Source organism: Sminthopsis crassicaudata, chromosome 1, assembly GCF_048593235.1.
Source record: "Sminthopsis crassicaudata isolate SCR6 chromosome 1, ASM4859323v1, whole genome shotgun sequence".
NCBI lineage: Eukaryota > Metazoa > Chordata > Mammalia > Dasyuromorphia > Dasyuridae > Sminthopsis > Sminthopsis crassicaudata.
Window position 1 is genome coordinate 75,411,572 of NC_133617.1, and position 26,135 is coordinate 75,437,706.

Genomic DNA, 26,135 nt, shown 5'->3' on the forward strand with positions numbered 1-26,135 from the left:
GGGGGAGGCCATTGATGACTCACAGAGGGCTTCCCTACGCAGGAGCAGAGTCAGATTCAGAGGGGCCCAGGAGAAGGGGCAGAGATGAGCCAGCCGGAGATGGCAGAGTGCCAGTGAGTCAGAGCCCAGTGGGGAGGAGAGGGAAGGGAGAAAAGCCATACCCAAAGAGGAGGGGGTCTGTGGGGAAGTACCAGTGAGTCAGTAGGGAAGGAAGCCGCACCTGTGAGTTAAGGGGAGGGGCTGGAGGGGTTGTGTTTGCTTTTTGGGTGGGGCTCTTCCAGATAACTGGCCATAATAACAGAGCAAAGGGACAAAGGGATAGAAATGGGAGCCTGAATGAGGTTCCCCCAGCCCCCAACCAGGGCAGAGACAGTTTCTGCTGACCAGGACTCCAGACATCAAGGGCCTCAACAGAGTTCTGGCTGGACTGGGGAAGGCAAGGGCAAAACAATCAGGGAAAAGCAAAGGATGCAATCTCCAGGGGGGAAAGGGGCACTCGGGGAATGCTGGCTGCAGCTTCAGGGCTTGAAACCCCAGCTTTGGCATACGGGAATATATTAAAAAGAGTCTCTGCTCTACCCCCAACCCCCAAGCCCTGCATGGAGCCAGCCACAGAAAAGAATGCAACCGCCTCAGAACCACAAGTATTTTCCATTCCCTGGCACATCTGGAGTGATGAGATCCAGCTGTGGGGCTCTATGATGCACCCGTGTGTCACCAGACCCAGAAATAGATCCACTTCCATCCCACCCCTGCTAAAGCTCCAGAGACTCAAGCGTAGGACTCCCCTCCATTCCCCCCAAACAACAGGGGGGTCAGAAAGCTACCTCCTAGTCCTGGTCCTAGAGCTAACTCCCCAACCATGACCTTTTCCAGGACTGGCGGCTCGGTATCTCATATATCTGGAGCTGGAAGGAGCCTCAGAGGTCCCGGATTCCAGACTAACCAACCACCCACTCATCAGTTGCCCCCACAACCTTCATTTTGCAGATGAGAAAGTGAGTCCCTAAGAGCACAAAATCACAGGGTTTGAACCCAAGAGCTCTGACTCCCCAGCCCAGGGCCACTGTACCACTGAACAGATCCTGATCTCTGGATGTTTGGTCCTAGCTATTACAAGTATCAACCAGAGGAGGGCACCAGAGCCCCACAGGTGACAGTCACAGGTGATGGATGTCCTAAGGAATCTTAGGGAAGAGAAGAAAAGCAGGAAGAGAAACAGAAGCTGTCAATGGAGCTAGAAATGAAGGCAGATGAAAGAGAGAGACAGGAGATAAGGGGGAAGGTTGTCACGGACAGAGGAAACAAGGCATGAGAAGAAACAAGATCTCTTTCCTCTTACAACTTGGAGAGAGAGAGAGGAGAAGGCAGGATGGAGAGCCCCTGCACTGGCCAGTCACCTGTTGGAGAGCGGGCTAATCCTGCCAAAGGGCAGACAGGATGAACTCTGGACCCTCAGAGCAGAAAACCTCCTGCTCGGCTTAGGGACGAGGGAATAGCTTATGTTTTGGTCGGGAGAGGGAATTCCCCACTCTGAGGCAATCAGGGCTTCCTATCTCCCTAGATAAGAGGATTTACAGAAAGGCACCAGAACATGGCATAGCAGCTAAAGGAATGGCCTTAGAACATCAGCAGCGGCTGTTACCTTGGAAACATGAAAATAACTTCCACAACAACCAGCCCCATCCCTCTCAGAAGCAGCCATCAGAAAGAGAGAAGGGCTCAGATCATCCCCTCCTTCTCCATTCATTAACTGTCCTCCCTGGTCCTTACCAAGCTGCTCTGTAAACTGCATCTGCCTACCCCATTCTCACTGACCAGGGACTCTTGGGCCTTCCTTAGCCACGGGGTACATTAATATGCTTATATCCAGGACAAAGTCATTTAAACAGGGAGCTACAGAGAGTAGAAACTATTAGAACTATTTAGATAGTAGAAACTAACTCCACCAGTGCAGATATAGAATCTTATGAGTTTCTTGGGACACAAAAAAGGTTAAAGGCTTATCCCAGGCCATACAGCTAGCATGCTTCTGAGGTAAGACAGTTCTGTCACTCCTGATATTCTAAAGTCAGCCCGTTAGCTACTATGCCATGTTCTGGTGCCTTTCTGCAAATTCTCTTATTTAGGGGAATATGAAGCTGTGATTGCCTCAGAGTGGGGAATTTCCTCTACCAACCAACATGCAATCTTTCCATTTGGGATTTAGTAAATTTAAATGCTGGACAGTTAACAGAGGCAATAACAGAGACAGAGATTTCACAATTTACCCATGATCACACAGAAGCTAGATCTAAATTTTCAAGTTTTCCTTACTCAAGCTGTACTAAACCACGATGCTTTTCTTGTTCGGTCAGTGCTCAAAAACCAAAGTAGGTATACCTTTGTCTGCCTCAGTGGCTCCATGATATAACACTTTTCACCACCACCCCTCCTCAAATCCCTATCCCATCCTTCAAGGCCCTGATCAATTTTTCTCACCCAAACCCCAGCAAGGTTTGCTCTTTCCCTCCTCAGAACCCCTCCCAGGCACTGCCATGACCTAGTGCTCAAATTATTGGTGTCTTCTACTTTGCTGATGTTCCTACCAAGCAAAGATAGCAACATTCCTCTTAGTAGTACTTCTCACATGTTCCATTTCCCACAGGACTGTTGGATACTCAGAAGTCTTCATCAGCATCTCTTAAAACTTTATTTATTTATTACTGGAGCAATTGGAGTTAAGTGACTTGCCCAGGGTCACACAGCTAGGAAGTGTTATGAACATTTTATTTTAAATCAACAAACTAGGGGTTTCTCTCTCTTCCCTATTCCTCCTAACCAAAAAGGAGTGTGCCCCCCTTCCCCCAAGTCAGAATATAAATCCATTTCTTGCCTTTATATTCAGGAGAGAATTGAGCCAACCACAGGAAGGGGCTGGGAATGAATTAAAGTGGGTATACTTTTAGTCAATTCTTTGGTGAGTAGCCTGAAAACCCTAAGGGCAAAATTCGCTTTAATATTCTTTCCCTTTTAATTCCTTAGTAAAATTTCTAGATCCCTCCCAATCCACAATGTGTTTCCAATGACCTAAAGGAAAAAATGTTCCAACACCCAGTCGAGCACTTTTAAGTTATGTGCTACGTGGGGAAGACAGACTTTGAGATCACAGAGTCCCAGAGTTGGAGAGAAACTCAGAGGCTTCTGAGCCAATCCTTGAATGAATAGGAATTCATTCAGTGACAATGAAAAGTTTCCGTACAGTCCTACTCGGACCTCCAAAGATGTGTGTGTGTGTGAGATGGAGGTTGGGGGGCAAAGGGGGGAACACCTCCCGATGTGCCCCATTCTATTTTCAGAGACTTCTCATTGTTAGGAACGTTCTCCTTAAGTTGAGCCCAAATTGATCATTTCATTATGGCAAACACATAGAATTTAGGGTAGTTAAGATTCTTACTGATCTTGTAGCCAGAGGGCCTCATTTTACAGCCTCCAACCTCTCACTCCCAACCCCCACCAACCCCTGTTGTGTCCAGAATTGGGAAAACCTGGAATTAATTACAAGTCGGGAAGAACAGAGCTCAAACCCTTCCCCCAGCACTTACTAGCTGGGTGGCTCTGGGCAGATTGTTCAAACTCTTTCAGCCTCAGTTTCCTCATCTGTAAATTTAATAAAGGCATCAGACTCTATGGTTTCTAAAATCCCTTCCAGCTCTAAATCTATGATCCTATAATGGATCAAACACTTTGGGTGAAGAGGTTTCTAATTCAATAGAAGGCACTTTTCCCAAACCTAAAAGTGCATTATTTCACCAAAAAACCAGCCCAGATGCCAAAGTTCGAGTGAGTTCCCACTCCCTTCTCCTATTCTATATTCGAAGCCTTATTCTAGGACCTGGCTACATAGACAACCTAGAGAATTAAAAGTATCCCCAATGCTATAGAAAGAAAGCTGTATGTAATAAAGATTCAGTTTCACAGTCTCTTTCTGTTCTATTTTTTTACATGGAAATGTTCTCTCTTCTTTTTGGTGTCTGTTAATTTCAGAACTTTTTAAAATAGAGAATAAGTACATTAAATACACGCATATATGTATAATAAAATAAAATAAACTATTTAAAGGGGAGAAACACCCAAGGGAAAATAAGAGGGAAAGCAAGGCCTTATGGCCGTAAGACTATTTTGGTGTAGAATGAGATCTATATTTTTAGACATCAACAGTGTGTTGTTTATTTGTTTTGCTTGTACTTTTTTGTTACTAAGGAGGGTAGGGGGTCGAGATGGGAGGGAGTTACAGGAAAGTGACTGAGAAAGAAAAGAGGCTCAATAAAACTTTAAAAGACTATTGTCTAGCAGATCCACCCCCTCACAGACTTCCCCAGCCCTCAGGATATTAGGCTTTAGGTGGGGGCTGCTACCAGTCCCTGGGCTCTGGGATAACCGTCAAAGAAAAAAAAAAAAAAAAAAAAAAAGCAAAAAACAAAAAACACCTTCTCTTGAAATAACTAAGCCATATCCAGATTAAAGAATATGACTTGACTAAATAATTAAAGGAAGATCTAACAAAACACAAATGAGGCACAAAGCTTAGATGGCACACCTCACAAAGTATAGAGTTGGAAGTCTGTAATCTAGGATAAGAGAATCACAAACCTCAGCACTGAAAATCAGGACTCACTTTCAACCAATCTGACCAATTCCTACAGCAAGGAGCCCCACAGCAGACTCTAAGGGCCCCCACTCCCCAAAAAGTCTAATGAATTTTAGGACAACCCTAAATTGTAGAATGTTCCTCCTGACACTGAGGCCATTCTTTGCCTCAATTGCTACCTAATATTGATCCCTCAATGGGTGTGTTTTCAATCAAATTGAGACTTGGTGAAGACTTCAGCTTAAAAAGACCAAATTTTCACTGCCTCGAGGGCCCTCTCCAGTTGTTCTGATCTATATCTGGCCACTGGACCCAGATGGGTTTGGAGGGATGGGACCTTGCACAGTCCTCCCTCAATTCAATCCAATTCACTTTCATGTCCCGGAATCACCTCCCTGGTACCATGGGTCTCTTCAAAAATGAAGGACAAAATCACATAAAAGAAGCATCCCTGTAACTCCCACTCATTGATGCTGATTCTCCCTACTAAGGACAAGCAGGCCTAAAGTCAGGAAAACCAGAGTTCAAACTCAGCCTCAGACATTAGGCACTTAACTCTGCTTGCCTCAGTTTTCTCATCTGTAAAATGAACTGGAGAAGTATCATTGCCAAGAAAATCCCAGATGGGCCGTGAAGAGCCAGACGTGACTGAAAGTGACTGGACAATAACATTAACTACCAAGCAGAACAAATCTATTCCTTCTTCCACATGATAAACTTTAAATGTCTGACTGAAGGTACAATCCTGGCTCCCATACTGGCTTCCACCCCACCTCACTCAAGCATCTCACAGTCTAAGTTCTAGTTAAGTCTAAGATCTTTTTATGCCATAATTTCAAGTAATAACAATAATAATAATAGGTAACCTTTACTATGTTTACTTACTTTGTGCAGGGTACATTTTAACTCACTTGATCCTCACAACTATCTTGGGCCCCAGTATGACCTCCATTTTGCAGATAAGGAAACAAAGGTAATCAGAAGTTTAGCAACTAACTTCCTTAGAGTAAATAAGTAAAGGAGGTTAGATATTTAGAGTCAGGTTGGCCAGTAAACTACTTACTGAGTGACCTAGCCAGGCCTGTTTCTCCATCCTGGTTACCTTCTTCTGGACAATGAGACCCCTAGCCAGACCTTCCTCTGGACACATGTCATTCCTAAAATCTGAATGTCCAGCACCCGACAAAATACTTCAAATGGATCTGAACAGGAGAGAGAGCAGGGCAATTACCACCTCATTAGAGGCGTCTCTTCCACTGCTGTAACCCAAAGAGCTTATTAATATTAATAACCCAAATATGTGTATTTTTAAGCTTTTTATTGTCAAAACCTAGACACAGATAATTTTTCAATATTGACCATTGCATAGCCTTTCGGATTTTCCCCTCCCCTAGATGGCAAGCAATCCAATATATGTTATACATGTTAAAATATATATAATAAAATATAATATGATATATTAATAAGAGTCCATCTTTGGAGTCTTGTGACCTGGGTTCAATACTGTCCTTGTCACAGTTACCATTAACCCTAAATCTATAAACCCCCATATTTACAGATGAGCTGCCGATTTGGATCACTGAGGGGGGTTTCCACACCCGGAAAACTCCCCGAAGATGAAATCACAGGTCCAGAGGATACCCCACCCTATTCTACAGGAAAAAATGCATTGGGGCTGGGTTTTTTGGCTTTCTTCTCACACTTCTGACTCAAACTGGCGGCTTTCTAGTCCTCTCTTCCCCATTCTCTACTAGTAGTTAATTTTTTTTTTAATGAAAGTGGCAGACTTAGCATTGATTCTTACTGCCCTTTATTTTGTTAGCCCATCGTTCAAGCCCCGCAGGTCCTTCTTTAGATCCTTGATTTGTCATCCCGCAGCATGGGCTTGCTGGCCCAGCTTTTTCTAATACCAGACTCAAAGTGACAACACTCGGGGGTCACCTTATCTACCACAAAATGAGGAGGGAACTAAGCTCACGACAAACTACCTTTGTCCGAATCTGACTCCGGCTGAGGGCAATGGTCCCCCTCTCCCCCTCTCCTCGCCCTCCGCCCATCCCAGTCTCCTGGGAACCAGGGACTAGAACAAAGAAGAGGTGCTCAAAGTCACAGAGGAGACAGGGAGCTGGGGAACTGGTTCATTCTCCGGGGGGAAAGCCAGTAAACAAGGCGACCTAAGCAGCTCAAAAGTCATTTCTTATCCGCAGACTATCCTAGGCCTTTCGAAACAAACGGGGTCCCTTGGTCCTGGTGCATGCGAACTGCAGCGCGGCGGAGTGAATGGAGGCCAGAAGCCCTCCGGGTTTATTTATGTATCGGTGCTTCGGGGTTCTGCTCCTGCCCTGGGGTCCGGCGGCGGAGACGGTGGGGGAGCCAGGGAAGGCAGGGAGCCTGATGGCGGCTCCGGGGCAGAGCGAGGGGCGGACCACCCCCACCTGCCCTGGGCCGTGGCCATTCCCGGGGGCAGGGGCTGGTTCCGCCCCCCGGCCTCGGGCACCCCCGCCGGTGGCCCCGCACGTTTCCCCAGTTACCCAGGGAACATCAGAGGGCCCGGCTCCCACCTGGCCCCGGGCCCTGAGAAGGCGCTGAGCTGAGGGACCCGAGCCAGAAGCCACAGAGCCCTCTAAACGCCCGGCCTTCGTCCCCGAAGCCCCCTCGGGCGCCCCGTTAAAGCCGCTAGTGTGTACGGTACACAAAAGCCAGGGCCATGGCAACAAGCAAACAAAGAGGGAGGGGGCCTCCGGCTGGGGGAGCGGGGGGAGGGGGGCAGCCGAGGCGGGGGGCGGAGGGCTCAGGGGCAAAGCTTCCACTTTCCTCGGAGTGCGTGTTCCGGAGAACGCAGGGATGAGGTGTGTCCGGCCCGCGGCCCCTCCCACCCCCGCCCCTTTAACTCCTACGGCCCCGACGGCAGCGCGGTGCCCCAGGCTCCCCTGCGCTCCCTGGGGACCGAGCAGAAGCTGGGGGTCCCAGGCTCGGAGGGGGCCCCGGGGAGGCGGGCAGGGTCCCTGACTGGGCCAGGAGGCTGCCCCGGGCCTCGTCGCTCTCCACCCCCTCCCTGGGCACCCACCTACACAGCAGAGCTGCTGGTACAGGTAGCCTTTCCTGTCCCGCTCCGAGCCACCGTCCAGCCAGCCGGACCGATCCAGCAAGATCTCCCTCTGGAAGGTGTAAGAGGCCGAGGCGGTAGCCCCTGGCACCTGGGCTCCCGCCATGGCTTGGAAATGCCCCAGAGGCTCCCTCCCTCCGGGGCTCGGCTGTGCCAGGGAGCCGGCGCAGAGGTCCAGAGGGTGGGTAGTGCCTTCCCCCGCTGCGGTGTGGGGAGACAGCCCTGTTCCTGCTCACCACATCCTCCTCCTCCCTCCCCCCTCTCTCGTTTCCCCGCCCTCCCAGTCAGGCAAGCAGGCAAACTGCCCGGACCAGAACAGCCAGGCCCCGCCGTGGCAGCCTTTGACCATTGCTGGCCCTGCCCTGCCCAGCCCAGCCCTCCCGGCACGCCGCGTGGAAAAGGAGGGCCCTGGGTTCAGACACTCCCGCCCAGAACACCTACGGGGTGCATCCCTGCCCTCGTCCCAAGGGCAGTCTCACCACATCAAAGCTGGGAAGGAAGAGCGGGCGGCCTGCCTCACCCGGCCCTGGTGAGGGGGGGGAGCTCCCCGGGCCCCCCAGGGGAGAGCCCTCTTGTCCCCCCAGCTCAGGCCCACGGAGGGGGCCATATGGAGGGGCCTCCTCTTCCCAGAGTGCCCAAGAGCTGGCCCACTAGGGTGGGCAAGCTGCCCACACATCCCTGGGGGTGACCACACCCACCCCAGCCGGCGACAGGCTTCCCCAAGGATGCTGAGAACAAAGCCCGATTCTGTGGGACTCCGAGCAGCAGCTGGCTCCCGGGCCGAGAAGGCAGCACTTCATGGGTCCTGGGGCTCCTGCCCAGAGGGGAGTCCCCGAGAGCCTTGGGGGAGGGAGCAACTGCAGACACAGGCTGCCCACACAGCCTGGGAAATTCCCTGGGACACCAGATGATGCAGAGGGCAGTGTCTCTGCACACAGGCTCGAGTGGCTGAGCGCCAGGTCCCAGGCAGAACTGACCAGTCCCCAGCCCCCGGAGCTCTCTCTTGGACCCTGCACAGCCACCCTGGAGCTCGCCCAAGCACGGGCAGGAATAATAAGCCCAGAGGGGCACCCTAAACTCTCCCAGGTCAGAGCCGGGGACTGCGTCCCACACATGCACAGTCCTAGATGGGCGGCGAGTGGAGCGCCAAGTGACAGCTACAGCTGCTTTTTTCCCATAAAATCCGCTAGAGACGAGGGAATAAAGCCAGGGAAGGCACGGGGTAGGCTGAGCGGGAAGGAGGGAGTTAACAGTCCAGTGCCCACACAGATTTCAGGGAAACCACAAGACAGCAGAGGGGGAGATGGGCTTAGGAAGAAAGTACAGGGCGTGGCAGAGGAATCAGACAGCAGGGGGAGAGAGAGGCGAGGAAGGGGGGAATGGGACCCAGCCCAACCCAGTGCAGGGAGAGGGACCACCAAAGAGGAAGGAAGGTTAGGGTGGGGCCGGGGAGAGAGACGGCCCAAAGAGCTAGGCTGGAGGAGCAGGCTTGGAGCCTTTTTTTTTTTTTTTTTTTTAACTAAAGCTAAAAATTCTACAGGAAAAAACAAAAACTAAACTAAAATCATATAGATTCATTTAAAAAAAAAAAAAAAAAAAAAAAAAAAAGGCAGTCCCTAGGCAAGGAGCTGAGTCACCGTGCAGGCACAGTGCCCTGTCCCAAAGCCTCCCCAAGGGTCTGGGCGACCACACCCAACAAGCCCCTAGACCTGGATGGAGAACGGGGACCGTGCGTTGGAAAAATTGCACATCTTTGTTTTCACTAATTTCTCATTGAAATCCACCATTTCCTTTAATTATGAACTTTAAAAAAATCATCCTGAAGAATACATATGACTAAGAGTCCAAGATATCAAAAAAGGATTAAGAAGCCCATGCCCTAGACTGACAGCCACACATATCCAGGGAACCCCAATTCTTCAACTGAAGAAGGAGGCGCTCCCCCAGATCCACTGGCGGAAGGGTCCAGAGGACCTTGTATTATCCTTCTGAAGTGACCACAATTCCCCACTGTCCCCCGCAGAAAGTCCCACCAGATGGCAGCACGGAGCCCTCTTGGGGTCCACCAGATTCCTGGGGCGGCAGCCAGAGTCAGAAAGATGGGTGGAGAACAGTGGACCATTAGCATCAGGAAGCCCTCATTCAACCATCTTTACTCATGACTCTCCCAGGCGTTTTTGTCCCATGTTTCCTAGTGACCCTGACCTCCACTGCTCCGTCATGGCTACCCTGAGCCTTCCTTCCCCTCACCCAAATGAATGAGCACAGCATCTTCTGCCCCAAACAGGCTCTTCTGAAGCCCACAGCAGGCCTTCCTGAGACCAGGTCCTGTCCCTCGTGGGGTTCCCTGCCCAGCATTTTGCTTGAGAAGCAGAAGACAAGCTGAGGGGGACAGGGAAGACCTCCTCTCCCCAAACAGGAGGATGTCAGAGAGCCAAAGGAAGGCAGCCAGGGTGGGGGGAGAAGGGTGTGGCTGGGGCAGAGAATGGCCTCTGAAGACCCCTGCATTGACTCAAATCGAAAAAGGCCTGTCCTTTCTTCCATCCCTAGATAAAGTGCATCCACCGCCGCTGGGCCTGACCTTTCTGCCTCAGGCCTGTCCCACTCCCCCATTGCCCCACCTGCCAGCTAAGGACACAGGGCTCCTCTTCCAACCCCCCTTCCTAAAAGCTAAGACCCATACCAGAGCTGCCCTGGAGCCATCACTGGCAGTGTCTTCTCAGAGGCCACAGAATCTGCCCCCTTAGGGCATCAATGCCCCTTCCTTCCCCTGCCTCTAGGGGCTCAGATCAAGGAAACTAAGGCTAGCTGTCCGCCTGGGGGCCTCAGGGCAGGAGAGAATCCCTGGGAGCTGTGGCTCTGGGAGTACTTAAAAAAATAGCTTGGGATGATCGAGCCCCCCCCAACAAGTCAAGGAGAAGGGCAGCTGAGAGTGAAGGCCCAATCTCTGTCAGAAAGAGCCGGAGGTGGGGAAAAGGGCCGGGCTCCAGGCGGAGGACAGTACTGCCCTTTCTGTTAGGACACACCTGTCCAGGGGAACCTGACCCGCAGTGGCTGTCTAGCAGAGCTCCCTCCCATATGATAGACACTCAAATGCTCCATTCCTGGGGAGGCAGGCTCACATTCTCCAGGAGAGCACAGAAAGAGAGTGGCCCTCAAGGCCGGGGAGGGCTGGAGCCCTGGGGATGGGGGAGGGGGCTCCCTGCCAGCATGGCTGCCCTAGGGGACCAGGGTGACTTTGTAGAAAGAACAGGCAAAGGCCAGCTCAGCTGTTTGGGTACCACAAGCAGGCCCAAGGACCTGAGACCGGGCCAAGAAAGCAGCTGTGCCGACCAGTGAGGAGGTAAAGGAGGCCTCAGGGCAAAGCGAGGGCCCAGCCCAAGGCCGCAGGGGCTGCAAAAGGCCTCCATGGGGAACAGGCCTCCGCGGGGACCGGGCTGGCTCTCTGCTCATTGTTGCTCCTGAATACCTGGGACAGCGCCCGGCCAGGATCAGCCCAGACAGAGGCCCGCCCTGAGTCACTGCCCTTGGGGCAGAGGGTTCTGTTCTGGGGTCTCGGAGCCTAGGGCCCCAGCTCAGTCTGGAAGGAGGAAGGACTGCAGAAGGCCTCCCCACACCCAGCTGCTCTCCGTATTTACCTGCCTCACTCCTCTAGTTTCCTTAGTTAAACAGAACGAGTCATCCCACCTTTGGCCTCAGGCTCTAGCTGATCCACAGCAGGGCAGCCCCAGGGTCCCTTCTGGGTAACTTCCAGCAGGAACCTCCACACAAGAGGCAGATTAGCTCCACAAGCCCCAGCCAACCCCAGCCCAGCAAAGCAGCCCCCGAGGCAGCCCCTGCCCAGCCCTGGCCCCGGGGCCTCCCGGCACCAACAGCCCCCACTTCCTGCCCCGTCCCAGGGTGCCTGCACTCTCGCCTAACCGGGGAAGGAGGGGTTAAGCTTCCCCACACATGTGGTTGTGTTTAGCTTAGCTCAAGGCTGAGAAAGGGAGGGGAGGGAGGACTGAGGAAGGGAAAGTTGGACCCGATAGGAGGGAGGGGTGCAGGCCGCCCCACCAATGAAGGTTCTGCCCCCCAGCCCCGGGCCCGCCTCCCTGCCCCCGCCCCGCCGCTCTCTGCCTCCCTGCCAGCAGTGCAACAGATGCGGGGCCCTTACCTTGGGTGTCCTGTGCCTGTCGGCACCACCTCCGCCAGTGCCACACGGCCACCAAGGTGACAACGTGCCCCACCACCACCAGGGAGGGAAAGAGATTCCCGGAGGGGTCCATGGGGCGGCCCCGCGGGGAGAGGGACCCCAAATCTGGGCAGGCAGTGCCGGGGCTGGAGGAAGCCGATGCCTGGGGCTGGTGCAGAGAGGCTGGGCAAAGGACCGGCCCCCTCCCTGCTCGGGAGGGAGGGAGGGAGGGAAAGAGGGAGGGAGGGAGGGAGGGAGCCAGCTGATTGAAGCCAGCAAGCAGGGAGGAAGTTCCTCCCCTACTCGCCAGAGCCGGCCCCTTCTGCCCCCAGGAGCAGCCTGCAATGCAGAGGGAGGCACTGCCCACTGAGCCCTCCGGCCCTGTCCCTCCGGCTCAGCTGGGAGCAGAGGGGGAGTGCCGGAGCTTTCCCGGGGGTTCAGGGTGGGAACGGCCAGGCCCTGGCCGTACACTCCCTTTCTCTCCCTCCCTCCCTCTCTCTGCCTCGGCTCGGACTGGGCTCAGATGTCCCTCTGGCAGATACCGGGTGGACTCAAGGTTAGCCTTGGCCTTAACTCCTGCCTGCCCAGAGACACACCCTGTGGGGGAGGGACCGTCCCGGCTCGGGCTTCTCCCTGGCAGCGCCTCCCCCAGCCTCCCCGCCCCCCCACCTCCTCCAGAGGCCAGGGCACAGAGAGTCCCAGGGCCTAGACAGCCCACGGAGTTCCAGCCCCAAAGGAGCCTGGGCAATTATCTTCGTTACTGAGGAGAGGGACTGGGCCAAGGTCACACGGCTAATGGGCGAAAAGCTGGCACTGGAACTCGGCTCTGTGCTGTCCCAAGAGCATCAAAGGGACTCCCTAAAGGGCACCATGTCCCCCCCCCCCATCACACCAGAGGTGTCTGAGCCCCAGAGAAGGCGTAAAGTCTGGGTCCCGTCACACCACAAAACCAGCAGGGGAAAGGAAGTGTGCGGGCGGGGGCTCGGACCTTCCCTCCTCTCTGAGACAAAGCCCAGACCACCTGCAGCTGCCTCCTCAGAGGAAGCACCTCAGAACCCCGGGCCTTCCTTCAAGGGAGACAGGAACCAACCCAGGGAGAGAAAAAGGCAGCTGGGAAAAGCAACCGGGGGCAATCCAGGCGTGAATCACCCACCAGTGAACGGCCCCCCAACTACTCCCAGGGCGTTCTCTCAAGGGCTGGCCGTCAAGTCTCTGCTGGACAGCAGCCTGGAATCTGCCAACACCCTCGGGGGCAGCCCCTGCTCCTGGGCTCTAAGGCCGGCCCCCTCCCCTCCCTCCCCTCCCTCCCCTCCCTCCCCCTGCAGCCCCCACTCGATGATAACCAGGGGAGCTTTAATTCTCTCTCCCGCTTTGCCCTTGTAGAGAACCCAGACTTAGGGCAAGACCCAAAAGGTCCCATCTGACAGGGCCAAAGCAGGAGGTGGGCTGGGGGAGGGCTGGACACACACAGCTCCAGTCCAGGATGTCTGACTTCCCTTGGAGCCGCGGCCTGGGCTTTTTATATAACCTGGGTCCTTGGGGTGAAAATAGCCAAGTCAACTTTAAGAAGGTGCCCTTCCCTCCAGAGTTAGGGCAGGAGACGGCCGCTCCCTCTGCCCCCCAGCCCCCCTTCCTCCCCCCCAGCCATCACCTCCTCCCGAAGGCTCCCCCCAGCCCAGCCCCTCCTACCTGGCACAACCTTCATTGGGGATCACTAAACTGGAGGGGACAGCAGCAGGCCAGGGAGGTTCCTACACCCCGCACCCCAGCAAGCAGGAGAGAGCCGAGGAGCAGCGACAGGCCCGGAGCCGTTCAGGAGAGTTCAGAGGGTTCCAGTGAAATGTCAGCACCACCTTCCCTTGAGTCCATGGGGAGGGGGAGGGGGTATTTGCAAGATATAAATATCAGACGGAGCTAGCAGAGTCTGCCACATCCACGCCACCGTCATGCGTCCCAAGTTAGAACATGACAGGGTCTCTGGGGCAGCGAGGGCACTAAGCCCCTCGGACACTCCCCCGACACACGCAGCCAAGGGACAGAGGAGCTGGAGGGAGGGGGGAGGCCCGGCTCCGTGCCCCAGCCCGGGGGCTGCTCCCCCCCCTTTGTACCCTTAAATCCAGGGAGTCTAGATTTCCACAGCCTTCCCCTCCCCCAAAGCTCAGAGGACACTGCAATCCCCCACTCCCTCCCACACCCAACGGGATGCCAGCAGGCACTCTTTCCATTGTACAGACAGAAAAACTGAGGCCCTCAGAGGCTTTCCTGAGACCTTGGGCAGGTCCGGGTCAGCGACGGAACTCTATCCTTGGCAGGCAGAAAGCAGCCCCCCGCTTCTGAGCAGAAGCCCCGTCAAAGCTCCCTTTCTTCCCTGAGTGTGTGTGTGTACAAAATTATTTTATAAATACTTCTATTTATCAGTTATTTCTCTGGATCAGATTAATAAACAGCCAGGCAAGGCAGAAGGGAGGCATTCAAGGGAAACCATGAGAGACAAACAGGGGAGCTGGGATTGGGCCTTGGGTTTCACTGCTATAAGAAACTATTGGGGGGGGATTCCCTCTACCAATACAGCCTGCTCTACAACTGAGTCTCAGAAAGCTCCCTGGAATCCTGAGCGTATCCCCCTGGAGAGGCTCCTCAAGCAGCCAGCCACTCGGGTTTGCTCTAAGAAGCAGCTATTTGCTCATCTGCAGTTCTTCTGAAGACACAGGGGGTACAGGGAATTCCATCCAGGGGATGGCACATATTTGGCTGCCAAAACCCAAACAATTAAAAAAAAAAGCTGACCTTTTAGATAGCCATTTACCTACTAGCCTAACCCATCATCTCACAACACCCTATGATAGAGATCCTATTATGATCTTCCAACAGGAAACAGATTGAGAATATCTAAGTGACTTTGCTTATGGTCACTCAATTCTGAGTGGCTGCCAGAAAGGAGCAATTTAAAATGAGAGAGTCATCCTTCAGTAGTCATCAGAATGAGCCATTATACATGAAAATGGGAAATTACTTCCAAAAGCACAGAATAAATGCACAGGAAACCTCCTCCACAAGGCTATTATCTGAAGGCAAATAAATGGATTAAAAAACATTTAGTAAGCACTTATCATGTTATATATTTAACCCTATCCATATAAAATCCTTAGGGATGGAAATATAAAAAGCAAGCCAACTGTCTGGCCTCCAGGAGAGTATGTTCTGATAGTTTAAAAACAGATATAGGCATAGAAATACAGATATATAGGTAAAATGGCAAGGGGAAAAAATACCCAGGAGTGGAAGAGGAAGTTTTGCTTTAGGAAGTCATAGGTATGGCTAAGTGGTATCATAAGACACTTAACTGATCTGAAGCTTATGTCGGGGTGGTGTAGTGAAAAGAGTTGTTCTGTCACTTTTATTTGTCCCCACCCTCATACTGACTCACTCACTGCCTAGATGGCTTTCCCAGAATAAATAATCTTTCCCTGCTCTGGGAAATAAAATTAAAATTCTTTCCTCCCCTTCAGGTCTGAGCTCCTAATCAGAGACAGTACTGTACACACTGACATTTTCAATCTATCTCCTGGGACAGCTCCCTCCAGAGCCCTCCTCCCAACTATTTTCCCATAAAGGCGTCTGAACAAACAATCCTTGACGTTAACAGAATCTGACAAGGTTTAAAACTAAGAAAGGCAAACTAGCCCTGAAGCAACAGGTTTTAGGTTCTAAGGAAGAAATCCAAGGAGGGAAGGACAAACAAAACGACTTCCTTGCAGGGGTAGAGGAATGGGGGAACCATGTGGAGAAGTCGGGTGCAAAGGCAGCATCAAGGACACAGGATCCACACTGACATCTCATGTCTGATGAGCGTAAATAACCTTGCTTCAGGGGGTTCTGAGCTTCTTGCCACTAGGATATCCACTAGAATCCGGGAGGATTAGGATTTTCTTTCCCCTTTAGTCTTTGCACTACCAGTCTCTAGAATAGTATCTTGGCAATTTTTTTTTAAGCAGATCTATGATTTCAAGTCCAGTGAATTCACTAGTGCAGCCCTAAGTCAACAGAGGCCAGGATGTTTTCTGAGGATCATCCAGGTGAGTTGCCTAGGGCCCCGAGAAGTTATCATTTGATTGGATTTCTTGCTATATGGGGAAGGTGGGGAGGGAGGGAGAAAAATATGGAACACAAGGTTAATGTTGAAAAATATCTTTGTATGTATTTTGAAAAATAAAAAGCTATTATAAAAAAATTCAAATAATATGATCTGGAAAAGAAAAAAAATTATCATTTGCCATGGGTTAGCTGCAAATGGAGGTTTTCCTAACTGAGGTCAGCTCTCTGCCCACCATGCCACATGCCCACCTGGCACATAGTGGCACTTAACAGTTTGTTGATTTGGAATGGCTTCTTAACCTCTGAGATGGCATCTAAGTGTCTCCAGCAGAAAGTCCTGTTTGGGCTGGAAGGACTCCACGGTCATCTCATGCTTTTATTATGTTTTCTCAAAGGCCCTGCCCTTTTTCCCTTAACAAGATGTTGGGGGCACCTTGCCCCATCCTCATTCTGCATGGATTTGGAAGGTTGTGGGCTCCAGACCCTAAAACCTGAAGTAAGCAAGCCTGTATTTCTCCAGAGGAGGGTGAGACAGACTTCTCCTCCTCCCTCCAGGCTCCATGCAGATACCTCAGCCTAACTCTACTCACTTAGGGAAGGGAAGATGAGGAGGAGAGAGAAGGACATAGAGCGAGGGTCACTCTCTACCCACCCAACAGGGAAAGACGGTCCCACAACCTCCGGTTGTCCACGAGTGGCAAAGGCCAGGAGATGTGCTTGGAACTCATTTGAAGCTAGGGCCAAACTTCCCTTCCCAGCCAGGGGCAGCCCCTGCCAAGGAAGCTGCTAACAAGGACTCTCAAGAAGGGCAGTGCCCGGGCTCACTCTGGTGAAGAAGCATGTGGAGCAGGAGCACTCAGAGAGGCCTAGAAGGGAAGGGTTGGGTGGCCCTTTAAGACCTTCCACAGGGACCTCTCAGAGATCCAAGGCTAATGGGGCCCAGTCCAGGAAAGCCAGGTGGGAGGACTAAGGGGCGGAGGGTGTTAGATTCCAGGGACCAAGAATAAACTATCTACTAGGTACAGAGAGAAGCAGAGGATACAGATTTCCTCTGCCCTCTCACCCCCATCATGTGCTCAGGACAGTCTAGGAAACGCTGCTGACTCAACTGGGAGTCGTGAGAAAGCCTTCAGGAAATTCCTGGCCCTGCCCTGCCAACAGCGTGGATGGCACCTGTACCATGTGCAGGTCCTGGCCCAAAGCCCCCAGATCCCAGATCAATCGGGCCCACCTGGAAGGAGAGAGGACCACCACAAGAGGCTTCCCTCCAAAGGGATCCCATCTAAATACATGCACAGGCAGCATCTTGGGAACAAGGAAAGTCCTGTGGGCAAACTGCCTTGCCCCTTCCCCTTGGCATTCTGCTATTCAGAGAAGTTCATTAGCACAGGGCCAAGCCAGACTGCCCCACCCTTTTGTTGCACCCCCTCGCCCTCCAATTTTTCCTCTGCCAGCCTCACATTTGGGGGCTTTGGGATGCAGCAAGGGCACCCCCCGTTTCTGGGGCCAGACTCAATGGCTCCCCGGCCCCTCACATTCCCAGGATGCTAGCTGCCCAACCTCCAGAGAGGGAGACTGAGGCCCCAGGGGAAAGCCCTGCACATGGAGCCTTCCAGGCTTCTCGGGGCCCCTAGCGGGGGAGGCCCCCACATCCAGACAGGCGCACGGCCTGGGGCCGCATCCCCAAGCTCCAGCACGTACCTTGTCCTCTCTGGATAAGTTCTTCCATGCAATACATCTCCATGGCCCTCAAGCCCCAGGCCAGGAGCAAGCGGCGGCGGTGGGAGCTCTGAGCGAACGACAGGCAGAGAGGAGGGGAGCAGCAGGAAGAAGGGCGGGAGGGAGGGAAGCCAGCCACAGGCTGGGAGTGAGCGAACAAGCGGGAGCTGCGAGCTGCGGCGGCTCCTTCTCAAAGCCCTGGCTGCCACCGGCTCAGCCCCTCTTTAGTCACACAGGCCCAGAGACGAGTCAGACTAGCCCCAACAACGTCCGACCCAAAGGCCTCTTCCTCCTCCTCCCGCCTGCCTACCACAAGGGAAAGGCACCCAGGGCGCTCCCACACCCATGGGGCGGCCCTAACCCTGCCCCAATCCTTGGGGTGCCACAAGCTCGGCCCCACAGACTCCCCTCAGCTTCAAAGCCCCGGCTGCTGCCCTCGTCCATTTTCTAGGAGGGGGTGTGGAAAGAGCTCCAGGCTTGGAGTCAGGGAAAGCCCGAGTTCAAAGCCAGCCTCGGCCACAGAAAGGCTGGGCCAACCGTTTTACCTCTGTCCCCCTCAGTTTTCTCGCTGGAAAATGAGGATAATAATTGCATATTACTATCCTTCTATCCATATATATATAATATGAAAATCCATACAATAAAAAATTTTTTAAGATCCTTATATCCATAAAAAAAATCCCTCCCAAGTTTGCTGTGAGGATCAAATGGGATATTAGCTGAGCACTCCTCACAGCGCCTGGCACACAGTAGGCACTTTATTATTCCCTCCCCTTTCCTCAGGGCATCAGCTGGAAGACCATCAGTTCACCTCTAAGCAGTGGTTCACCTCAGCGAGTTCCTGACATTATCCAGCCACTCCCATCTCACAATACCAACAGCCTGACCTCTACACTAACCCCAGAACTCGTATAACCAACCCAACTTCTCCCCCATCCCACAGCTATGGACCAGCGTCCGTGAGAAAGCCACCTTTCTCTTCTTGAAAACGAAAACTGCCTGTTAGTGAAAGGGCGAGGTGTCTGAATTCTGGACAAGTGCAGGGAGGGATCAGCACTCTCCTGGGAGCGTCGGCAAAAGAACCCGGGGAAATGAGCTCGGCAAGCAAAGATGCTCAGGTCTAGGAGGTATCGTCAGTCACTCTGTCCAGAGGCCTCTCAGGCTAGGGACTTGGTGAAGGGGCACAAGAGGAAACCGGGTCTCTGCCAGAAAAGGGAACTGAACTCTGGAAAGAGCCGGGTCTGAAGGAGGCTGGAGGGAGACGCCGTAGCTTCGTGGAGGTGGTCTTGTTTCAGCTGAAGGAACTGACATTTTAACTAAAGCCAACAAGCAGTCTAGCCTTCCAGCTCTAGGGGAAGTGTGCCCAAGAGGGAGTAACGGACATAGGTGAACAAGGCCAAGAACAGAGCACCCTGGACTGGGCTGAAGGCTAGATCATAAGGGATTAAGTGAAGGTCCCCATTTCTGCCTCACCTCCCAGTGCAGGAATCCCAGGAAAAGATGAAGGAGGAAGATGGGGCGGGGCACTTGGGTGAGAGCCAAGACCACAGAACAGAAGGGGGCTGCAAGGTAGGTCCTCCCCGCAAAGAGCTGGGGAATGAGGGAAGAGGATGGGGGGGGCACTCAGGTGGGAGCCACGACCACAGAACAGAAGGGGGCTGCAAGGTAGGTCCTCCCCGCAAAGAGCTGGGGAATGAGGGAAGAGGATGGGGGGGGCACTCGGGTGGGAGCCACGACCACAGAACATAAGGGGGGCTGCAAGGCAGATGCCTGCAGGGAGCCAAGAGCAGTAGGGTGGGGCCATCAAAGGGAGCCAGGAGGTTGGGGTCCTTGGCTGACTCAGCCTGGAGCTACAGCCCATCTGCCTGGTTTCCTGTTGGAAACTCTGAGCTGACAGAATGCTTCAGTGGCAGCCACAGGGCTGAGTCACCAGCAGTGCTTGGGGCGAGGCTGAGGGGCTGGAAGAATGGGGGGGGCTCATCATTGAGCCAGTACAGCAAAGCTCCTCTTTGGGGGTCCAGGCTCTCAACCCCAATTCCACTTTCCAGGAGCAGGGTTGGTCAAGAGAAGCCTGGAAGATGTGGGGAAGGAGGAGGAGGGATTTGGAGAATAGAGAGAGGCAGGAGAGAGAAGAAAGGAAAGGAATGGGGAAGGGAGCAGTTACAGGCCCACATCGACAACCACAAAAGGGGGAAGCAAGGAAATCCCTGGTCTCATGTCACACTCGCTGCGGACAGGGGACTACAGGAACCCAGGAGTTCCTATATGCAAACTATCCTGTTATCAGGGACAAAGAGAAGGAGAAGAAGAGAAGCAGATGGAAAAAGAAGGAAGAGAGAAGTCCAGACATCCTGGCCGAGGGAGATCTAAATCCTCGGGCTGCCACCAACTTCCAAGAAGCAAAAAAATAGTATTTGGAGAGTGCTTAACACAGTGCCTGACATGCAGTAGGTACTTGATAGATGCTCATCCCCTTCCCAAACATAAAAGATGGCACTTGAGAGCCTACTTTCACCTTAGTCTCCTGAAAGATGGATTAGAAGACCTGGCCATCTGATTGAAGGAGCTTTGTGTCAAGTACTTGAAGATCTGCAAAGTGCTTTACAAACATCATCTTATAGGATCTTCCTTGAGACAGCAACTCTTTGAGGGAAGTAGTATAGGTCACTGTTATCCCCATTTTGTAGATGAATAATCTGAGACTCAGAGAGGTTTAAGTTGTACTTTTATACAACGTCCATCCTACTAAATCACCCAATTCATTTCTAAGAACGATGCTACTACACATGCTCAGCTTTTCACCATCCTGTTCTGTCAGAGATCCACCTTTCTCTTCAGAACAACCCATTGGATTAATGTAGGAAATCTGCCTTCTGTACTCACTCCCTCCACCAAACCCTCTGCCATTCTCCATCACTCTGTTACTCTTTATATATATATATTTGTATGTTTTTTACTCTTTCTGCTACTCTTTAGCCAACTCTGACAACACTGAAACTCAATAGGGATCAATGAAAAGTCCTGAAGGGGATTCAAGTTGTCATTGGCAGGGAGAAAAATGGAGAAAATGTTTCTAAGAGACCAGGATGTTTCGCCGGCCTATAAACTACATGTGAGGCTACAGTATCATGTGGAGGACAAAACCTCAGTGCCATCTTAAAACGTTACTACGCCTAGGAGGCAGTGTCCAAAGGGAGGGAGAGGACAGTCATACCCTCCGCCCTGTTAGTTCTTAGGATCCTGACAACCTGAGTGATACCCAAGATGGGAGTAAACTGAAAATTGGGAGCCAGATACAAGGATGGATTGAAAGACCTGGGAATGTCTAAGCTAAAGAAAAGAAAACTTGGGGTAGGGGGCATGATACAAATATCTGAGGGGCCGTCCTAATGAAGAGGGATTAAACTCAGTCTGCTTTGGGGCAGAATCTGCAGAGGGCGGGACTACATGGATGGGAAATCATAGAAAATAACTTGGGTTTTTGGAGGAGGGCATAAAAAGGGGAATCCAGGCCTGTGATTTCATCTGTATATGGAAACTTGAGGAAACTCCCTCTGACAGTGAATGCTGGCAATTTAGAAACAGCTGACTTCATGGAGTCAGAAGTTAAGCGACTTGTCCAGCATCATTCCATCAGAAACTGCACACAAGCCCTTCCTGACCAGCTCTCGCTCTCTCTACTTCCTCTCTATAAAAATCACCAAGATTTAGGTTTGATAGAAGGGGCAGCTTCCTAAAAATATGTCCCACAGTGCGCGGAGCTGCCTTGGGAGGTAGTAAGGAGATCCAGGCCCCTTGTGTCCCAAGCTCCCTTCTAACTCCCTGTTCCCCTCAATAAAGCACCCTAATTTGGAAGAGGGGGTAGTGGGGGGAGCAAGGTATGGCCACTGAAGTCAGTAACCCATCTATCCAACCAGAGCACAGAATAAGGGAAGAGGCGGGGAGGAGGGCAGCCTTCACTGTCTGCCCACGGGCCAGGTCAGTGCAGAAGGGACAAGACAAAGGTGAGAGGTGATGAGGGGGAGGGAGAAATGGGGGGAGAGAGAAGAGGGAGCTGGGGCTGGGCAGAGGAGGGATAACAGGCTCCCAGTTTTAGAGCCCTTTGTAGTGGGGGAAACCTTCAGAGGTGCCATGATTCTCCCATGCCCGTAGGGGTAGGAAGCAGCAGAGCTGGGAGCTGGATTCCACCCCTTCTAACCCCAAATCCAGCCCTCTCTCTACTCGACTGTGCCCAACACTGCCGGAAAGAAAAGACGAAGCCCTGAGTGGGAGGAGTGGGAGAAAGGGGAGCAGAGGAGGGGGCGCCTGGGGAAAAGGAGAGAATGTACAAAGCACTGATAATTCTTTGAGGTAAGTAATACGGGTATCATTATCCCCATTTTATAGATGAGGAAACTGAGGCCTAATGAGATTAACTCAATGACTCATGGTGACACAAGCTAGTGAGTGTGGGCGCCAGGATATGAACCAAGGAGCCCTGACTCCAAGCCCGGCCGCTCTGCTCTTCTCCTTCCCGTAAGCCCCAAGGCAGCCCCGCCCCCCGCCGGGGAAGCCCTGAATCTCTGTAGAGTGGGACAGGAGGAGCCCCCAAGCCCCCAGTTCCAAGCACCCTCCTGAGCCTGGTCCCCGGGGAGCACTGCGGAGGCTGGGGAGGAGCAGGGGCCCAGGCTGAGATTAGCACTGGGTCAGGGGCGGGGCCAGCCTGCAGCAGCTGTCCACGCCAGTCCAGGCCCTGAGAAGCATGCCTGCCTCCAGCACCCCAATGCCCAGGCCCTGAGCCTGGGCCCCTTGCCTCGGGCCCAGGGCTCTGCCCATGAATGAGGAAGAGGAGGAGAGACCAGCCCCGTCCCACCTCCCGCCAACAAGGAACCCCAGGCACGGCTCCAGATCCAGCCAGGAGAGAGAGGGTGACACCTGCTGGTCTCTTTGAGGTCCCCCCCACCCTAGAAAAGTGACAGAGATCCCCAAGTCCCCCATGGGCCCCTCCCCCAACCCCCCAGACAGGATGCTGCTGACCTGGGGCAGGGGTGGGCTCCGGGCCAGTCCGGGCCTGCGGCCCCTGGAAGGTGGGCACCACCGGGGGCTCGGGCACCTCCTCATCCTCCTTCCGGCGATAGGCCTGCCGTTCTTCCCGGGCACTGTCAAGCCGCTTGGGCGGGCAGCTCAGGGGTCCCTGCACCGTCTGGACCCGAGCGGGCGGCCGACGGGCAGGGGCCACCATGGCCACGGGCCGGCGTACCCGCTGCAGGGACGCGGGCACAATCTCGGGGGGAAGGTGCAGGTACTGGCGCAGGTGGGCAATGCCCTCATTGGTGAGGTACCAATAAAAGTGGCGCCAGGCAAAGGTCTCCCGCACCAAGCCGCGTGCCCTCAGCGAGCCCATGGCCCGGATGACCTGCAGGTTGGTGACCCCGCCGGGCACATGGGGGTGCAGGCTCTGGGGCCGCAGGTCCTTCTTGGCCACCATCACACCTTCCCTGAAGAGCAGCTCATAAATGGCCCGGAGCTGGTCCAGGGGCATGAGCATGCCGGCCACCATGGTGAGAACGGGAAATGGGGAACCCGGGAATCAGGGGCCGGCGGGGCTGCAGGCGGAGCCCAGGGAGACAAGGGAGCAGCAGCAAGCCGGAGAGCGGCTTCCTCTCCTGGGCCAGGCAGGCGGCCGGCAGGCGTGCAGGCGGGGCACAGCAATGAGCAGCAGGGCAGCCGGTGGGAGTGCGGCGGCGGCAAAGGACTGAGACGCAGGGAGGGACGGCACATGCCCCGCACTGAGCCCCGTGGATCAGCCTGGCCCAGCCTGGGCCCCGGGCCCCACCCCCTCCACACCGCCTGCCAGGCAGCTCAGTCCCAGCCCCCTCTGACTCAGCAGCCAATGGGCCCGCTGCCCCTCCCGGCCAGACCGCGCCGCTCGCATGGGGAGGGCGCTTTGGGGGTAGGGAGAGGAGGGCGTGGGGGGCTCAGCTCCCCCATATGCCCCTGCTCTCTCAGAAATGAAGCACTTCCTTCAACTATCTTACGGGGAGCTTTGAGGCAGGGGCCGGATGGAAATCATTGACAGAAGATGGGGCAGCACGAATACTGGGATGGGGGGCCTCGGGGGTGGGGAAAGTGGGAGCTAGTCGGTAGCTATGAGATAAAGCTCTGAAGGGTCCCAGGAGAGTAAGACAAGGAGCTGAGTGAAGAACCTGGGAGGGGGGTGGGGAGGGGATGTGAGGGAGCTCGGAGGAAGAAGAATAAGTAGGAAAGAGACTTCTCCCTCCTGCCCACACCCCTATCCTTCGGGAAAGCAAGGGCTATCCCCAGAACCTGAGGGGCCACCCAGAGCAGGTCAGCCTGGCTGGAAGGGCAGTGCCCAGGGCCCGGACACCCGCCCTCCATGTGGTCCCTTGGGACTCTACAGAGGGGCACAGGTGCCCCTCCACCCGGGAAGCATTCCTGATTCAAGTCCAAGTCCCCTCCTCTTAACCTTTTCTGTGCCAGGCCATAATAGGAATAGCAATGAACACTTTGTTCCCCAAAGTGCCAAATAATTTCCACCTGGACCCTGGAGCCAGGACTAGCAGGCGCCTCAGAAGGCTGGGCAGGGCCATCAGTGTGACCCCCCAGCAAACAGAACTGGGTAGCCTGTCCCAGGAGAAGAATCCGTCTTCCCAGCTGCCAAGAGGAAATCAAAGTCACCCAGAGGCTCTCTTGCTGTGTCCCGCCCACACTGCTATACATTCCAAGGGGGAGGGAGAAGAGAGAACTGGCCGGGGATGGGGTGGGGGCTGCTGAGTACACACTTCTTCCTGGAGCCTGGGTGTCCCCCCTTAGGCTGAGGGAGAGGGGAAGGGAAAAAATGTGGGGAAAGTGGGCAGCGAAGGAGAGGGTCGAAAGGAGCTGGGAAGAGGATTAGAGACATGGGCGAGTGGAAGCAAGAAAGGAGGAGACAGGTGTGTGTGATCAGTGACAGTGTCTGGGGGAGATGGCTGAGGGAGAGAAAGAGTCACTCTGGGAAGTGGAGGGATGGGTGGGACAAAGTGGAGATGAAGAGTAAGATTGAATGGGAGATACTCAGGGCAGGTAAGCTAGGTGATAGGGAACAAGGTGGAGCAGGGCAATCAGTGGAGTAAATAACTGAGGGGGACAGGTGTGGGCAGACATGCTTCCTCACCCCCAATCAATCAAACACCCTCTCATTCATTCACACTCAGAACCTCGGAGCCCAGAGATAAATAGGGCAGCTGGGAGAAAGGGGAGTGGGGCAGATCCGGAATGGGAGGGAAGAGTAAGCAGTAGGCGTGGGGGGCGGGTTTAATAGGACGGTCACCATGGTAGCAAGGAGCACACAGGCAAACAGAGCATCCCCCACCCGCTGACGTGGAAACTTTGAAGTCAGAGCTGAGTCTGGCCAGTTCCCACAGACCACAGAGGAATAAGAGAGAAGGAGGGAGGGAAGGGAGAGAGAGGCCCTGGCACCTCGGGCACAGGGGGAGGCACAGTCTGGGGAACACGTTCTAAACTATCTCGGCTATTGGCGTCCCTCCCCCAACGCCCAATCAGGGAGATAGAGCAGGACAGGGGATGCAGAAAAGACCTATTCCTGAGAGAATCACACTGACCCAGAATGACTGGTCAATGAGACCGTGGTAAGGTTCAGGGATGCAGAACCCTCCCTTTCCATTTCTCTTCAAAACTCTCAAATCTTCTGTGTCCCGGACCCTTTGGGAGACTGGTAAAAATTGTGGACCCCTCCTGTCCGAATAGTGTTTTTACATGCATGTTTTAAACATGATCAGAGTGAAATGCAGTTATCAAAATACTAACAGTTCCAAGTTCACAGATACCCAAAATCTATCCAGTCTCCTTGGAATCAAGGTTAAGAACCCCTGCCCTAGAGCCCCAGTCAGAGAATGTCAGCATGTCAGTGCTGGGACCTCCAGCATGCCCAACAACTGGATCATCTAGCCTCTGCCTGCTTCTAGAATCAGTTCATTCGACTTCGAGAAAGCTCTAATCGTTAGAAAGTATTCTAATTAAATGGGATATTGAGCCAAAGTTTTCAGAAACTTGTACTTCGTGCTTCTCCTTCAGTTCTCTGAGTCCTAAAAGAAACAGGAAACCACAGAACGAAAGGGCTGGGAAAGAACTGTTCTGACCCCCACCCATTAAGGAATCCCTACTATGACATATCCAACAAGTGGTCGAGGGCTCTGCTGAGCCACTCGTTCCACTTTTGGACAGCTCTAATTGTAAGGAAGTTTTTCTTTACATCAATCCTAAATTTGTCTCTCTAGAGATTCCCCACCCAGTGTTGCTAATTATGCCCTCTGGGGCCAAATAGAACACACCTAATCCCTCCCCATGTGACAGAGCTTCAAATACTTAAAGACAGCTATCAGGTTCCCCCAGAATCATCTCTTCCCCATTCC

At 53.5% G+C, this 26,135-nt stretch overlaps 1 protein-coding gene across 7 annotated transcripts in view; it reads right to left on the reverse strand.

Moving 5' to 3' along the window:
• The window catches only part of PLEC (plectin), a 108,598-nt gene that overhangs the window by 50,390 nt on the left and 32,073 nt on the right, over positions 1-26,135 (reverse strand). The window contains exon 1 of one of the 7 annotated variants that reach the window (XM_074262363.1): positions 22,741-23,464. The exons of 4 other annotated variants lie outside the window; for them this stretch is intronic. In XM_074262363.1, the coding sequence (XP_074118464.1) occupies positions 22,741-23,263 (523 nt within the window). In that variant the 5' untranslated portion in view covers positions 23,264-23,464. Of the gene's footprint in view, positions 1-7,697; positions 7,956-11,892; positions 12,103-22,740; positions 23,465-26,135 lie in introns of those variants that run through there. 2 more of the 7 variants (XM_074262394.1, XM_074262381.1) reach the window with 2 other exon arrangements.